The sequence below is a fragment of the Manis pentadactyla genome, chromosome 9 (assembly GCF_030020395.1).
Source record: "Manis pentadactyla isolate mManPen7 chromosome 9, mManPen7.hap1, whole genome shotgun sequence".
Lineage (NCBI taxonomy): Eukaryota > Metazoa > Chordata > Mammalia > Pholidota > Manidae > Manis > Manis pentadactyla.
The window spans coordinates 48,855,003-48,870,608 of NC_080027.1; the positions used below are offsets into that span (position 1 = coordinate 48,855,003).

The following is a 15,606-nucleotide window of genomic DNA, read 5'->3' on the forward strand; positions in this document are numbered from 1 at the left end:
ATCATTCAGCACTTTGTCAAGTTCAAAAAACTTTCAGTGAGATTAACAGCCCAGATGAAGGTAGTAGTTGGCCACTAGTTTGACAAGCCTACCATCAGGTTGTCAACCCAGACACAGCTTCAAGTTGTCTACATTCTGCCTAAAGGCCGAATGTTAGCAATTTATTGTAGCAGGGAAGAAAAATGTACAAGGCCACGAATTATCTGCTTACATCTCAATACCAAAAGGTGTGTGTAACACTAACTTGCTCTTTCTCTTTCTTACTGCTGCTGAGATGCCTGGTTTGTGCCCACCCACATGTATAGCCTTGTATGACCACAGAGACACAGGTTCCCCTGCACTGCCATATTGCATTCTGGAGAGCAGAGCCACTGACTTGTTCTCCTCTCCAACAAGAAAACCAAGGTAACAGGGACAGTCATGCGGAATGGAAAGCTCAGGTTTCAGCTGGTCCTTTACAAAAGTCCTGTATTGCCATTGCTATGTAAGCTGTGCATCCCCATCCCCACCTCCACCCGACCCACCTAGGAAGATCTGCAGAATGACTCTGTGACCACTGGCAGTCTCAGGGCGAGTTTTCTCTTGGGCAGATGCCAATTACCCAGAAAGCTAGGCAGATCTCTATATTCATTCTTTGCAATTATGTAAAAGCCTGCAGGGTGGGCCCTGGCTCACCAAGGGAAGCTAGCTGCTTAGTCCAGAAGTTAGGCTCCCAGGTGAATCTGATACTCCAAGGGGAGCCAGGATCTGTGTTACAATTTGTCTCCAGCAATCGCTGCATCTGAAACACAATCTGACAACAGCATCAAAAGATTCTTAGGGCATCTTGTACCTGAATGACAACTCCCTCTCCCTCACGTTTTGGACATGTTGAAGGGCTCAAAGCTGTGGCTCTTTAGCTTCTGGTCCTCCCCCACATGCTCATTTCCTTGCACCTTGGTATCTTCACATCCTTTCCCCTGCTCTCTCTCCTCCCCACTCTAGTTCTCCTTATTCTTAACAAGGCTTCTGGAGCCCCTACATTCTTATCTCCTGCAGTCCTCAAATGATTTTTAATTCTCCCTCTGGATATCACATGCCTGGCAGCCATCTAAAGAGCACTCCATTCATAACTGAGACTAATATTGTATGTCAACTATACTTCAGTAACTAAACAATTTAAAATACTATCTAAAAAGTGCTCCATTCATTCTCCCATAACCTCAATTTAGAAGCCAAGGGGGCAGACATTCTCTGAGCTCCCCACTGCTGTCCTTCCACCCACATGTAAAACTCCCTTCTACTGTAATCAGCTGCCCTCTTCCTCCTCAGCACCTTCATCCACCTCCTATCACTAACTCTGCACCTTACCTAGGACTTTGGCAAGTGTCCAGCTTACACTGCCATCAGCTAGTTAACCAATGTCCGGTCAATATCTGGGCCTCTTATTTCTTTCATGCCTTTAATGTCGGTCACCTTCGCCTCTCTCTTCAGTTCAGTGTCCATACCTAGACCCTTAGCATCACCTAGAATTCTACCTATGAGACCTTAAACTCCAACAACCTACCCATGATTGTAAGTAGTTCTCACTCTTTCTGAGTGTGCTCTTTAGCCTCACTGAACTCCCCAAGCCCTGCTCCATCAGTCCACAGGGCCACTGACTTCCCAGCATCTTCAATGACATTACCACTAGGGTACTAACTCCCTCCCATACTGATTCCTGACCTCAGGTCAATCCAGCCATTCCAAAGGCATGTATCTGGGGCTACTTCAGTGCTCATTAATCTCAGGGGCACCCTTCAGTCCTTTTCTTATCACTTCCATTCTTGTCAACTTCCTTGTCCCCTGTCCTCAGAGAAATCTTCACTTCGCTCCTCAATCCACTCATTCAGTGCCCAACCCTCTTATTACCACTTCCTACTCCATAGAGGACAACAGAGACTTCAAAAGTTGGTTCTTCTTACCAGCTCTTTGCTGAAAAGGAAAGGGACACTGGTTTTGCTGCAGACAGCCCAGTTGATGAAGTTCTGCACGTGTTCAAACTGACGGTTGAGAACCATGATGCTCTGTAACTGCTGCTCCAGCTTGCGCTTTCTGTCATTAGTAATGCCCTGGGTACGGCAAGAGAAGAGATTCCCTGATGCAGATCACCTGCTGGGAAGCCTGGTGGCCTGTAGCAGTAATGAACACTGATGGAATTAGATGAGACTGCACCCCTGAGAGGAGGAGAGTGGAACAGAGTGTTGCCATGGACTGCTGGGGCATGGAGGGAGGGAGGGAGAAAAGGTGGGTAGATTTTATAGGACAAATATGGAATAGGTGATGAATGAGGAAATGAATGAAGGCCTACATTTCTTGGGTATAACTTGTTTTCGTGGCTCTCTTTTCCAAGGCTATAACACTGCAGAGTCCCCGAGCCATAGCACTGATGGGGGTTTGAGCTGATTTTCCAGCCCTTAATGAGCCACCCTCCCCAGATCAGACTGGACATAGTATGATACAGGGAGCAGACGGGAGCTATGGATGCTGCACATCTGAATTTCGGCCCAGGTGGCTCTGAGGGCTGGGCCTAGTTTATGTGGGCCTGGTTTCTGACCTAGGGAGAGCACAGAACCCATCCATCTGGTCCACCAGTCTGTACATACCTCCAGCTCCTCTATGAGCCTGTTGGCCTGTTTGTTCAGCTCATTCATCAGAACCATCTTGGCCATCTTGATCTGGTTTTCCACCTTCCTATGCTGATGCTTAACCTCAAAAATCCTGTAAATAAGAATGGACAAAACATGGTGAGCCCTTCCCTCTGGGCCTATGAGGGTCTGGATATATCAAACATAAAAGCTACCGACTTGGAGGCTGCCTATTGAGATCAGGGCCCACTGGGCACTAAATATAAAGAAAGAGAACCTTCCTCCACCACCCTACCCTTTGTACAACTCTGTCTACTTGATCTAAGTAGGCCAATGGCCCAATATTCAGCCTGGTTTTCTCTAGGTAAAACTCAAGTCCGCACCCAGGTCAACCCAGCAGCTCACCAGTTCACACAGGACCAGAAATGGGACAGAGAGAGTATGGGTATGACTTCAGGAAATTTGCTGTCTTAAAAAGGAGGATCTTCACTAAACAGTGCCACATGGTGAAAAGAACATGGGCAGAGATAAAGAAGACAAGCAGTTGCCAAGGGCTGGGATGTTGGGGGAATGGGAGTGACAGCTAATGTGTATGGGTTTCTTTTGGGGGCAATGAAATGTTCCAAAAGTAGACAATAATAATAGTTATCCAACTGTATGAATACATGAAAAATCACTAAATTGTACATTTTAAAAGGGCGCTTTTGTAGTATATAAACTATATCTCAGTAAAGTTGTTTTAAAAAAAAACGTGAGCTTTCAAATCACACAAACCTAGCTTCCAAACACAGCTGTCACTGACGGGCTATGTGATCTCAGACAAGTCATCCAACCTCTCTAAGCCTCAGTCTCCTCATTGGTAAAATGGAGATAATCCCTGACTCAAACAACTGTAAGAATTGAACAAATACTGCACATATGGGTATGATGCCCAACCCAGTACCTGTCACATGATGAGGTCTCAGCACCTATTAATCCCTCTGCCTATGTAAAATACTGACACTTCACATGACTGGCAGATTTACATGGAAAACATTAGGAAAGGGGTGATAAAGGGCAGATTGCCGTGGACTTGTTGCACCCTCATGATAGCCAGTACTCTCTTCCAAGGATCTACTCCATGCCCTCATACTCAAGCACCTACCACTTGCTATTTCACAGCCACTTTCAGAAGACATGTACTTACTGTAGCCCAGATTCACTCTGATCATCCAGACCTAGTTTGGCGCCATTAACCAGGTGATAACCTAAAGTCCTCTCACTGACTCTGAGACCTCTAAGACCAGGACATACGCCTTCTGGGACATATGCCCACATCTGCTTAATGACATGTCCTCTTCATAAGTATTACATCTGATAGCCTGGTATTGGGATACAGGATATCAGGGAACAGGACATTTCCAGCACTGGCAAGGGGCCAGCCTATGCTACCTGTCCTCAATCTGTTTTGCAGATGTTTGTAGACTGGATTTCTTATGAGCCACCTGTGTAGTCACACTTTCCAGAAGCATCCTCTGGTTTTGCAAAACTTCTTCAAGATGTCTGCACCTAGAGAAAGAAGCATAGAAAAGGCTGAGGGGGCTGTCTTATTCTCAGGATGTCAGTTAAGCAAGAATCCCCACAGTGCACTGTCTCAGCCAGGCCCATGGAGGCTGGGATTACATCTAGGGACAGTCAGAGATACTGCAGGTTCTCGGCCCTTTAGGCCTTCTCCAGAGACATCCCACAACAGGAGTGAGAAAAGCTTCAGCCCAGGGGTGCAGGTTGGCTTGGGCAGAGAGAGGATTTTGATGCACTGGGAGCCCACTGCTCTCACAAGTAGGGAGTCCAGAGCCCTCCCAAGCCCCTTCGGGCAGCCAGCCAGCCCCACCTGTGTTCTTTGTGTTCCACCATGAGGCAGCTATGGCATGTGAGCACATCACAGGTCTCGCAGAATAGCTTGAGCACCTCCTGTGTGTGCAGAGGACAGTACAAGGCGAAATCCCCAGAACCACCATTCACTCCTGCCAGAGAAGATGGAGAAAGTAGGCTTCTTTTGCTCAGGGAGGCCTCTTAGTTACATTCTGCTGGGTGGCCTTGGCCCTCAGTGGACACAGGGGAGACACAAAACTAGGAGGAAAGGTGGTACAAACAGGGGAGGCCTCTGTCTGGGCCACTGAGGTTCTGGGAGTACAAGAAGAATGCAGGCTTAGCCTGGCTAGATTTTCCCAGCTGCCCGGAAATAACACATCATCAAGCCTTAGGCATCCTACCACGGGCTAGAGGCTAAGGAAGGTGCCTGCTACTGATCCTGCTGCATGGATCTCCTACAGAATAATGAATCCTCGAAAATTCAACCTAAACCTCTTCATCAATGATGTAATTATGGTAGGGCTGAAACCAGATACTCAGCTTTCCTAGGCTCCAGGCAAGATGGCAAGGATCATTAATTCTGGTTCCTGTGAATTTATCAAAGGTAAAACCCCTCCCACAAGTCGAAGAGACTTGGGAGGTCCAAGGAACTGGGAAAAAGACTTGTTGAGAAGATTGTCATATAAAACAAATGGTGCTGGAAGGAAAAACAGACAAGCCCTGACCCAGGCTGTTTTAACTAGTCAAGTAACTAAATAGAAGTGAGACATGGTTGCTTATAAGAGCTGAGCAGGGAACTCAGCTAGCTTCCCTGATAATTCAAGAAATTCCTTCTTGTGCTATGTGAAACCCACTCTCCCCTTCCCACCCCCAACAGGGAGCACCTTGTGGAGATTACACTATGACTCTGGAGGAGATATCTTTCCCTCAAGAGGTGCTGAGACCACCCCTGCTCTCCCCCCAGCAGGCAAACAAGGTCGGAGAGCTGTTCGCCAGGAATGTTAGGGTTCAAGCCTGCTTAAGGGCTGTGAGCTGATGGGGAGAGCGGGGCATGATACCTGGAGACCCCTTCTGGGTGCGGGGAAAGAGTGGGCCCCCAGGGGCGGGCCCATGCCGGTGCTCCTCCGTGCAGGAGCTGCACAGCCAGCGGTTGCAGTAGGTGCAGAGGATGTGCGCCACCCTCTTCTCCTTGCACTCAGAGCAGTTCTGGAAGCAGAGAGTTCCCCAGTTACTGACAATATCCACATCTGGGCCTGCCTTTTTGAGTGGTAAATGCTCTAGGGATTGGGGTCCTGCAGGGCTGTTCCTCCACTGTTAATTCCAGAGAATACAATCAATTCCAGAGAGCTGTGCAGGAGTGACATGTGGGGGCTTGTGAAGGAAAGCACCCTTTGTGACTAAATGAAAGTGGCCTCAGTAGTCACACTGTACTGAAGATGAGAATGCCCAAATGAATAAGACAAGGATCTGCTCTCAAGGCACACAGAGCCTGGACAGGGTGGCATTCATTCAGTGGGTAATGCTGTGGTGAAAGCACAGTGCGAAGGAAGTGAAGAGAGGTTTCCAGGAGCTCAGTCTAGGAGTGGCCAGGAAAGATTTCATAAAGAGGTGACATTTGAGTTGGATATGGAATGGCAAACAGAACATCACCGGGTCAATAGGGAAAAAAATGGGCAAGCACAGGAAAGCAGAAAATCCAACATGCATGCAGAGAAGAGAAAGCTGCAGATGTGAGCATGCACTGAAGGATGGTCACATCCAGCCAAGAAGGAGCAAGCACAGACCAACTCTCAGAGCTGTGTTTCCACAACTGGGCCTTGCTGAGCCCAAGAGCACCTAGTCCTCTTCCAGTCCAAATGTTCCTTCATTTGGTCAGCAAATATCTTGCAGGACTGATGTAAAACATGTGGAAAAGAGGAGACTTGAGAAAAAAAAGTAGCCCCTTTGTGCTGAATAATACAAGCCACCAAACTGATGTGGATTCTGTCATTTTTTCCCTCCTAGTATCTGACAAACCCACTGGGGTAAAAAAAAGAGAGAAAATACGTTTTACTAAGTGAAGTATGAATTTCTGGAGAGCACAGAACATAGGTCTCTGTCTCTGCAGCACCTGGCACAGGACTTGGCACATGTCAGGCAGTCAGTAAGAATTAGATACTGGAGCAAGAAAGTAAACTAGCAAATGAATAAAATGCAGTGGCAAGATTACCCTAGTGAAGACAGAAACAGAAGGGGTACTGGTCAGGAAGTGAGATGAAATTTCAGAAACTCAGGAAAAAGGTATTAGTTGTTAAATATAGGCAAGACTGAGGAACCCATGTAATCTAGGTGGTATATGAGTTTCAACTCAGAGGAATAAAACAGAAAATAAAAGCTCATTACTGATTATGAGAGACAAATACACCCCCATTTTGTTTTCCCCACTCACTTTCTCTTCTGGATGGTTGGATGGATGGATGGATGGATGATCAGATGATCAGGCAAATTGATGGGGGGGTAAGAGGTCAGATGGAATGATAAGTGTATAGACAATTTATGGACAGGGGCCCCACAGATTTCTGAAAAGGATCAAGTTGCTTGCCCTTACTTACCCTGGCCATCTTGGATTGCCCAGTAGAAAAACACTGCAGAAAAAAATGTTCAGTTACATCCCTGTAAGGAATACTCGCTTACACCCAGCACAGGAGATGAGCTCTGGGAGGGGGGAGAAAAAATAGCAGAATCAGGGCAATATGGAAGAACATGCATAAGGCCTAGACATAAGGCTTTCTATTACATACCACAAAGGAATGTGCCAATACCATTTGTGCCAAAATGAACTGTGCCTGATGCCACAGCCTAGACTTACCATCTAGGTACTCTGGACTTGACCATCCCATTAGGGGCCTGCCCTACACATTTTCTCATATCCTTGTGTTTGCCTGGTCCTATCTTCCCCTCTCCCTGTAAGCCATGGTACTACAGGCCCAACCCTGCTCTGGCTCAGATAACTGGGGTGCCCTCCTGCTGCACCGACTCCTCATCCCACAGCCTTGACAGCCCAGCAACCATTAGTGGCTAAGCTCCAGGGGGTCAGTGTAGCCAGCACAGCTCCAACCGTTAAGGTTACCACATAGCAGAATTACTTTAAAGATCTCAAAGCTAGAGCTCCCAGAAGGCCCAAGTCAGAGAAAGGCAAGGCCCCCCTGCCTACTCACCTAGGAGGTACTTTTCTCTTGTTACAGCCAGTACCAATCGCTCTGCCTCTGGGGCTCAGAGAGCTTTTGCTGGGCTTTCTCCACCTGGTTGATGTCAGTCATACCACATACATGTATGTTTCACCTGTAAACATGAACATCTCATCCTACCCCCTATCCCCAGAGAATGCAACAATCTCGAACATATTGCTCAGCATAGCAGACTCTGAACTATATAAGCAGCACCAGACTGCCATCCTGGAGACTATAGTGCTCTTCAGGCCCACCCCAAGAGCAGTCAGCCACTGGGTACAAGGAAACAAACCTCCTGAGTGGGGCCAGGTGCCTGTGCCCAGGGATGAGAGCTGGCCATGGCAGTGAATGCAGCAGTACCACCAGTCTTCTCTGCCTCATATCATCAGAATGATACAATGGCAGCTGCTCTAGACTTGCAGCAGATAATCTTACATCCAAACATCATGTTACCACCCGGTGACCTTGGGTGGGCAAATCACTTAATCTCACTTAGCTCCTCTAGCTGCCCCAGTTTCTTCATAATGTAAAATAGTAAGGAAAATAAGAGTTGCTGTGAGGATTAAATTAAATAATACTTGAGAAAGCACATGATCCTGCATGAATGCTGACTTTAAATTCAGAAGACTTTCCACTGATGGTGAAGCAAAACCTCAATCATCAACTCTCCTGGGTGATGGAAAGTCAGAGACTCTGAGAGGTAGAGTGAAAAAATAGCCACAAATTCTTCCCCTCCCTGCATTCATGTCCTCAAAACACTAACCATTAAAAGTGGAGTCTCCACCCTTTGAAGCTAGGCTGGCCTCATGACCTGCTTTGGCCAATAGAATGCAGCAAAAGTGATAATGAATGATTTCCCAGCCTAGACCTCAACTGGCTTTGTATGACTCTGCTCTTGCTCTCAGAACTCTAAGGCTGTGAACGCCATGTGAACACCATCAGATTAGATCCCTGGAAGATGAGAGACCATGTAGAGAGAGGCTACCTGAAGCCATCATAAACCACTTAGTCCCAGCTGACACATCAGCTGAACACAGACACATGAATGAGCACAGTGAGATCAGCCAAGCCCAGTCCAGCCCAGAAAAACCACCCAAAAAATCCCAACCCAAAGACCAAACTGTAGAATAATTAATTAAATAAAGTTTAGTTGTTATTTTAACCACTAAGTTTTGGAGTGGCTTTTATGCAGCAAAAGCTAATTGAAACATGTCTTGGAAAAATAAAAATCCACAAAATCATGAAAAATAATAGTTTAATATTCTTCTACCTTCACCTACAAAGAAAAACCTCCCCCTAGCCTTTATAGAACCATTGACTTTAATGACAGACCTGGATCTGGAATCTCCAGGTATCCTTCTGCCTGTCAAGAACAGTGGCCAGAGGTGAAGGATGCTCTCCACAAGTGGCATCATCCAGGGGAATCAGGTGACTGTCCCTCCCTTCCACTTGACTTGCTCTGGAGAGAACCTCTTTATCTACTCCCAAGTCAAAGATGCTGCTCTAATAGTTGAAAATAATTTCCACAAGCCTTCTAACTCCCTGGTACCAGATGTCTAAACATTAGTCATAGTAACACAGCCTCATTAGCATCATGAAAAAAGAGAAATAACTGAGTAGATCAGACAAGGCCTCTCATCACACATCTTCAACCTTTCTTGGCCTTAAAGGCCAGAATCTTCAGCTTGGAAAGGTACTCAAAGCCCTTTCCAAGTTGGCCTTCTCTCTCTCTGGTCTCATCTCTAGCTTCATCAGCCACATTCTCTGTCTTTGCTGTTCAAATATCTCTGCTATCTCTGAATACACCAAACCTTTGCATGACTCTGTGTTTGGGAAAGTGTGGTTCTCTCTTCCTGAAATACTTTCTTGCTCCCCTCCTTTTCAGATAAACTCCTATTCATCCTTTCAAACATGTTCAAATGTTCTGCCTTTAAGAAGCAGGGTTGATTTCCCACAGGATAAGTTAATTATTCCCTCTTCTGGGTTCCCACAGCACCCTGAAATATCCTTCTAGTATAACAAATATCACATTGCATTTTAACTATCTGCTCCTATGTCTACATATAAAAATAATCCACAATTGGTACTAAGGATATTGTGTGATTTTTAGCAGATTGGACAATACATTTCTTTTGGGTTTGGGTAGTCCCTGTACTCTTTGCTACTAAGTAGTAAGAAGCCATCTGGAAGTTTTCAGGGTAATGGAAAAAAAGCCAGCCTGGGATAATAAAAGAATCAGGTCTGATCCAAAGCAGAAGTGAAGCCTTTTGGAAAGGCTTTGAATTAGGAGATGTGGGTTTCAGGCTCAGGGCTGGCACTGTCTGTGTAATCTTAGGTAAGTGACCCTCTTTCTCTGAGCCCTACTTTCTACAGCCTTAAAATGAAAGGAACAGGAATAACAGGGAAGTACGGATTACCCAACTCTCCTCTGCCTACTGCAGCCAGGCTTCATGAAATACTCCCCCAGGCAAGATGGGAAGGGACAGGCAGCCAAACAGTGACCTGGCTATCACCTTTGTCAGCAAGAGAGCGGACAGGCTTGTTGCTGAGCGGAGGCGTGGGTCTAAAGGCTCATCTGGTTGGAGGGGCAGCTGCAGCAGACGGCAGATGTGGCGAACCACAGCAGTGGTGCCAGCAGCTCCAAGGAAGGTGTAGGTCCCAGAGTGCTCTCTTGGGACACAACATCATTGTCCAGAAATTCTTATCTTCCCTTAGAAGATCCCTAACCCCCAACAAGCTGCGTCAACCTTGAGCTAGTTTTTTAAGAGGATTCCCCATTTTTCAATGTGATTACAAAAAAGAAGCTTTCTTTTAGATGATTGGAATACATGACCTCTTGGACTGCGGACGTGTACAAAATAACCTAGTTATAATATTTAACATTAATATTATTATTGATACATATTTAGATTACATTGCATTAAATATTATTTAGGGATATTGCCCTTTTTTTTCTATTTGAATTATTCAAGCAACAGCCTTCAGCTTTTATTTCATACATAAGAATATGAATTCTGAGAAAGGCAGAGCCAGGGCCCAAGGCCACATGACCATCCCCAGAAGAGGCGGAGCTTCTACCTCCAGAATGAAGAAGTCACCAGCACCAGAGGTCCTCCTGGAGACCTAAGGGCCTGGAAGAGCAGCTCTGAGAGCTGAGACTATTCAGTCCATCTGTAGTGAGTGTGAGCACTTCTGGTCCCCAGGAGCTATGGACAGATTACTCTTTTACCACCACTCCCTGCACCAGGCACTTTATATGTGTTACCTCATTTAATCATTGAATCACCTCTGAGAAGTAGTCATTGTCTCCATCTCATAGTTGGAGAGACTGAGACTCCAAGAAGTTGTCAACTATCAAAGATTGTACAACACAAGGGCAAAACTATGATTAGACCCAAGTCTCTCAGTCTCTAAAACCCAGCCCTTTCCATTATGCTCTACCCCTCTCTAATTCAAGTGTAAATAAACAGAGTGATTTTAATTATCTAGATAATTTAATTGTAAGTAAGATATTCCATAATAATGATCAGACTCTAACAATAACCTGGACCCAGCTCTGGGCTCTGGGAATCTAGAAGGAGCTGGGAGCCAGAGCCATCTGTGCTTAAGATTTTAAGAAATATATTTGAGAAAAAGCAAGTGAAGCAGTTTTTCTGCCTGGAGAAAATTAATCTGGGAACAGTGTCATTCCACAGACCAGTGGCTTTCAAACTTTGTTACATATTCAAATCACGTGGGGGCACTTTTAAACATCCTGATGTTCAGTCCACATCCCATATCAATGAAAACAGTTTGAGGAGATGGAATCCAGGCGTGAGTATTTTTTTTAATTCCCCAGGTGATTACAGTATGAACATAAGTTCAGAGAGAGCACCTCTGCCCATACAGCTGACCAAAGGCAGGCTCACCCAATTTTAAAGAGAACCCAGGAAGTTAAGAAAGACCCTGAATGCAGCTGTGATATATGTCCCCTCTGGCAGAGAAAAGAGAGTGCAGATGCCCGACAGAGGGTGTCCTGATACCTCAGTATCCTGGGGGATGGTGGTGGGTTGGAGGACACAAAGCTTCCCCTAACTCCCAGGCCCCTGAAGAGCCCATGAGCAGGCTTAGGGTGCAGACTGAGGTTTGGCCCTACAACGACTGCTCCTGGGGCCTAGAGAGTGCACTGAGCTCAGGACTCAGTGTGACAGCAAAGGGAGGCAGTCCACCCTTCAGACTGGAACAGCAGCACCAAGGCAACCTGGGCACTAGGTTGGGGTAGAAAAGGAATTCCTAGGAGTTTTCAGAAAGCTAGCATTGGGTCAGCTCAGCCCCCAAAGTAGGGACACATACACCTCAGGCACAAGCCTGACCCCAGGGCTAAGCAACCCAGACAGTTATGAAGCCTCCATTTGACAGCTCCAGTCCAGGGCTCCATGAAACTTTTCAGGGAGCCCAAGCTCTGACTCCGTGGAGCAGTGGCGTCCTCTGAAGCAGCCTAGGGCTCCTCTACCAGCTCTCACCTATAGAACCAAAGCTGGACAGACCTAGATTTCAGACGTAGCTTTTGCACTATTCATCTAGCCAACTCCCTGACCATATGGATGGTGACATGGGGGTTCAGAGAGAGGGAGGGATGAAGCTAGAAACTACAGAGCCCTTAAAACATAAGTGGTCCCTTGAACCACTGTGCAGCCCCCAATTGCCCCTGTATCCACAAATAAGACATTCAACCTCACTACGCCTCTGTCAGTCACTACAACAAGAGAAAAAAACACTGGTTGGGTCCTCTGGCAAGCTTGCCATTCTCACTAACCATTCCAGCTCTCCCACCAAGGGCATCCCCAGAGTACCAGGCATCAGCGAAGGCTCCCACCACACAAGTCCCTGAAACCTTCTTCTAGCCCATGACTCCAAGCAGCACCACCTTCAAGAACATGTTGCCCCCACTCCCCAAATGCCCAATTTCTGCTAAAAGACAGGTTTTGACGCTAAGGTGATTATGGCTCCTGCCCAGGGCTGCCAGCAGGCGTACCTGTGGCCCTGCTGCCCTGTGATTCCAACACCTGGGAGAGAAGTCAGAAGAGCGACAGGTGAGACCACCATAGGTCCCAGAGGATGGTGCTTACCAAGTGCCCAGGAACACCCACCCTGCATGCTGCAGCCAACCGGGCTACGGGGCCTAAGCCTCGGGGAGCTGGGTACCGGGTAGGGTAGGGGAAGCAGCCTCTCCTTTCTCTGATGCATCCTCAGCCAGGGCTGCATTTCTCCAGCTCACCTGAGACGTTCCTGCAAGAAAGAGCTTGGCTGACTCCTCCTGTTCCTGTTTATCTCGAAGGCTCTGCAGCAATTTTCCCAAACTGAACAGCAAGAGGGAGACCTCAAAGAGGCGACTCTCTTCCTAGCTGCATCTCCTTCCTAATCCTCTGGGTGCCTTGGAATAGAAGCTCAGAAGGAAGAAAACGAGATTTTCAACTTTCAGGAACTAGCTCTGTCGCCCTCTGTACAGCTCAGGAGGCCATCACTCTCAGCCTTTCTTAGGACTCGATCCAAAAATCCTTCAGCCCTCCATGTTCCCCAAAATGACAATGCTCATGTATGGCTGGAATCTGCCCCGATCCGGCAGCTCATTTAAATAGAGCTCATCACAACAACAGTGGTGGTGGAGAAGTGAGTAGCTGCAGGGCCCTGGGGACCCCCCTGTTTATACGTAGGAAGAATGATGCAATCTGAGTATCAAAATAGCAATCCAGAATGGAATAACAGGCTCACGCAGCAGCGGTGCCTGCATAACCAGAGCTCAAGTTGACACACTCTGTCAGCCCCACACTGCTGCAGCACGCAGATGCCAGGCACAACACTCTCACCGCATCATTTTAAAAACCAGCAGGAGCCCCAAGATATCCCTCCATGCCCCCGGCACTGAAGGAGGGTGTGTGGGGGAGCTATGACAGACATTAAAATCTGTCTCCTACACACTCACCTGCTCCTGCCACTTCACCTGAAGTCCTTATCCTGTGACGTCACAGTCAGTTGCCATAGTGACCAATTGTCCGTCACAAGTGGAGGATTAGGACTTCAGATGGAGAAGACACACATTTATGATGCACAAAGGTCCTGGGAGGTGTCTCTTGGCAGCTAACTCTACCCGCCCCCCAACCCCCCAGGGAGATACAATCACACACAAGCAGGGAGGAAAAAGAAAGGAAAAACAGGATCAAGTTGGAGGAGAGGCATTAGGATAGGGCAAGACTACAAGTACAGGATAATAGCAAAAGCACAGAATACAGGAAAATTTCAAAGCACAGAGGGGGAGTGGCAGGAAATGAGCTTGGGAAGATTAGCAGGAGAGTAAGCTCCTGGAGGGCCCTGAATGCTAAGCTAAGGAGTTTGACCTTTATCCTAAAAAGCAAAGGCAGCCCCAAAAAGGTTATGAAGAGTGACAGAGCTGGGCTTTATGACTGTCATGATGGACTGGAGGCAGTGGGGGAGGGAAGCTTGTCTATTTGAGCATTAATGGAAATCCTGAACAAGAGTAGAAATGGAAAGAAAGGGACAGAAGAGTCATTTCAAAGAGGACATGACAAAACAGGGTGTTGGGGGAGTGTTGGTGTGTAAAGAAAAGAGAGTAAAAAATGGAGGGGCTGTGATGAACAGAGATAGGTAACAGGAGTAGGAAGAGGGCAGTAGTCAAACACCACCTTACCTATGTCCTACTTTCTCTGGCATCCATAGCTTCTTAACATCAGGGTTCATCCTGCTTTGCTAAACAGTGATTTATAGCCCTGGAGGGTTTGTTAAAATCCAAATCTACCAAATCCAGATCTCTTGGGTGTGTGTGTGGGACCAAGAATTGATATTTAACAAGTTTCCAAATAATTCTTAGGAATCCAGACCAACACTGGTTCAAGCGGAAGTGACCTGGAACAAGTGGCCTGGACAGCTGCAGTAGCCTTTCAGCAGGTCTTCCTGCTTCCAATCCCATCTCCGCCGATCATCCTTCTCAGGGAGCTGGAAGGCTTCTTAAAGATAGAGATCTGATCATACCTCCCTGACTAAAACCCCTCAGTGGCTCCTCACTGTCCATAGCACCACTTAAACTGGTCAAGACCCTTCACAGTTTGGCCCGAAATTTCCTTTCCAAGAAGAGTTCCCACTTCTCTCTTTCAAGTAATCCTATTTTCCAACCAAAGTTAACTCCTTGCTGTCCCTCCTGCCATCTCCTCCATGTGCCTCATGCTAACACTATCCCTACTGCAATTCCTTTGCATGTTTTTTTTACTCTGTCTGGCTCCTACACAGTTACTCTTACTTGATGCCACCCACAGGTTCATATCTACCCAATTTCCCCCAGGCAGAGCCTAATACAGGGGTCAGAAAACTATAGCTCACCAGTTTTTGTAAATAAAGTTGTATTGGAACAACCACGGCCATTCATTTCCATGTTGTCTATGGCTAATTTTGTGCTGCAATGGCCGAGCTGAGCAGTTGCAACAGAGCCTGTATGACCTGCAAAGCCAAAAATACTACTATCTAGTCCTTTACTGAAGAAGTTTGCTGATCCCTGGCCTAAAGCAGCTACTTGAATTGTTCTAGCCTCATTCTTTGGAGATCAGTTATGGTAATGGGGATCCTGCTTATTCCCTAACACTCAACCCCCATCCCTACATGTTCTAGTTCTGATAACTGGGTCACATTTCAACTGGACCTTCAGTTTTGGTTAGGATGTTACTAACAAGAAAAGGGCATCTTAAACAGAGAAACATCATAAACAGAGGATTAGAGGTGTCAAAATGAGAGGTCTTTGGGGAAAAGGATGGTGAAGGAATGACAGGAAATAAGGCTCTAAAATTAATTTGGGATGAGATTGGGAAGAGACTTGAAGGCCATGCTAAATTTTTGCTACGAATAGTAAGCAATCTTACGCAGGTAAAAATGTAGGCCCAGAACAGGAGTGATCA

The 15,606-nt window shown here is 46.7% G+C and overlaps 1 protein-coding gene across 2 annotated transcripts in view; it reads right to left on the reverse strand.

Annotated features, from left to right (window-relative positions):
* The window catches only part of TRIM66 (tripartite motif containing 66), a 38,356-nt gene extending 24,657 nt beyond the window's left edge, over positions 1-13,699 (reverse strand). Inside the window, exons 1-8 of one of the 2 annotated variants that reach the window (XM_036930997.2) lie at positions 13,629-13,699; positions 7,049-7,151; positions 5,516-5,663; positions 4,477-4,609; positions 4,038-4,154; positions 2,625-2,739; positions 1,944-2,090; positions 676-793 (exon numbers count right to left, since the gene is read on the reverse strand). In XM_036930997.2, coding sequence (XP_036786892.2) covers positions 676-793; positions 1,944-2,090; positions 2,625-2,739; positions 4,038-4,154; positions 4,477-4,609; positions 5,516-5,663; positions 7,049-7,057 — 787 coding nt within the window. In that variant the 5' untranslated portion in view covers positions 7,058-7,151; positions 13,629-13,699. Of the gene's footprint in view, positions 1-675; positions 794-1,943; positions 2,091-2,624; positions 2,740-4,037; positions 4,155-4,476; positions 4,610-5,515; positions 5,664-7,048; positions 7,152-12,923; positions 13,297-13,628 lie in introns of those variants that run through there. The other variant, XM_036930998.2, reaches the window with a different exon arrangement.
* Between the last annotated feature and the right edge of the window lie 1,907 nt (positions 13,700-15,606).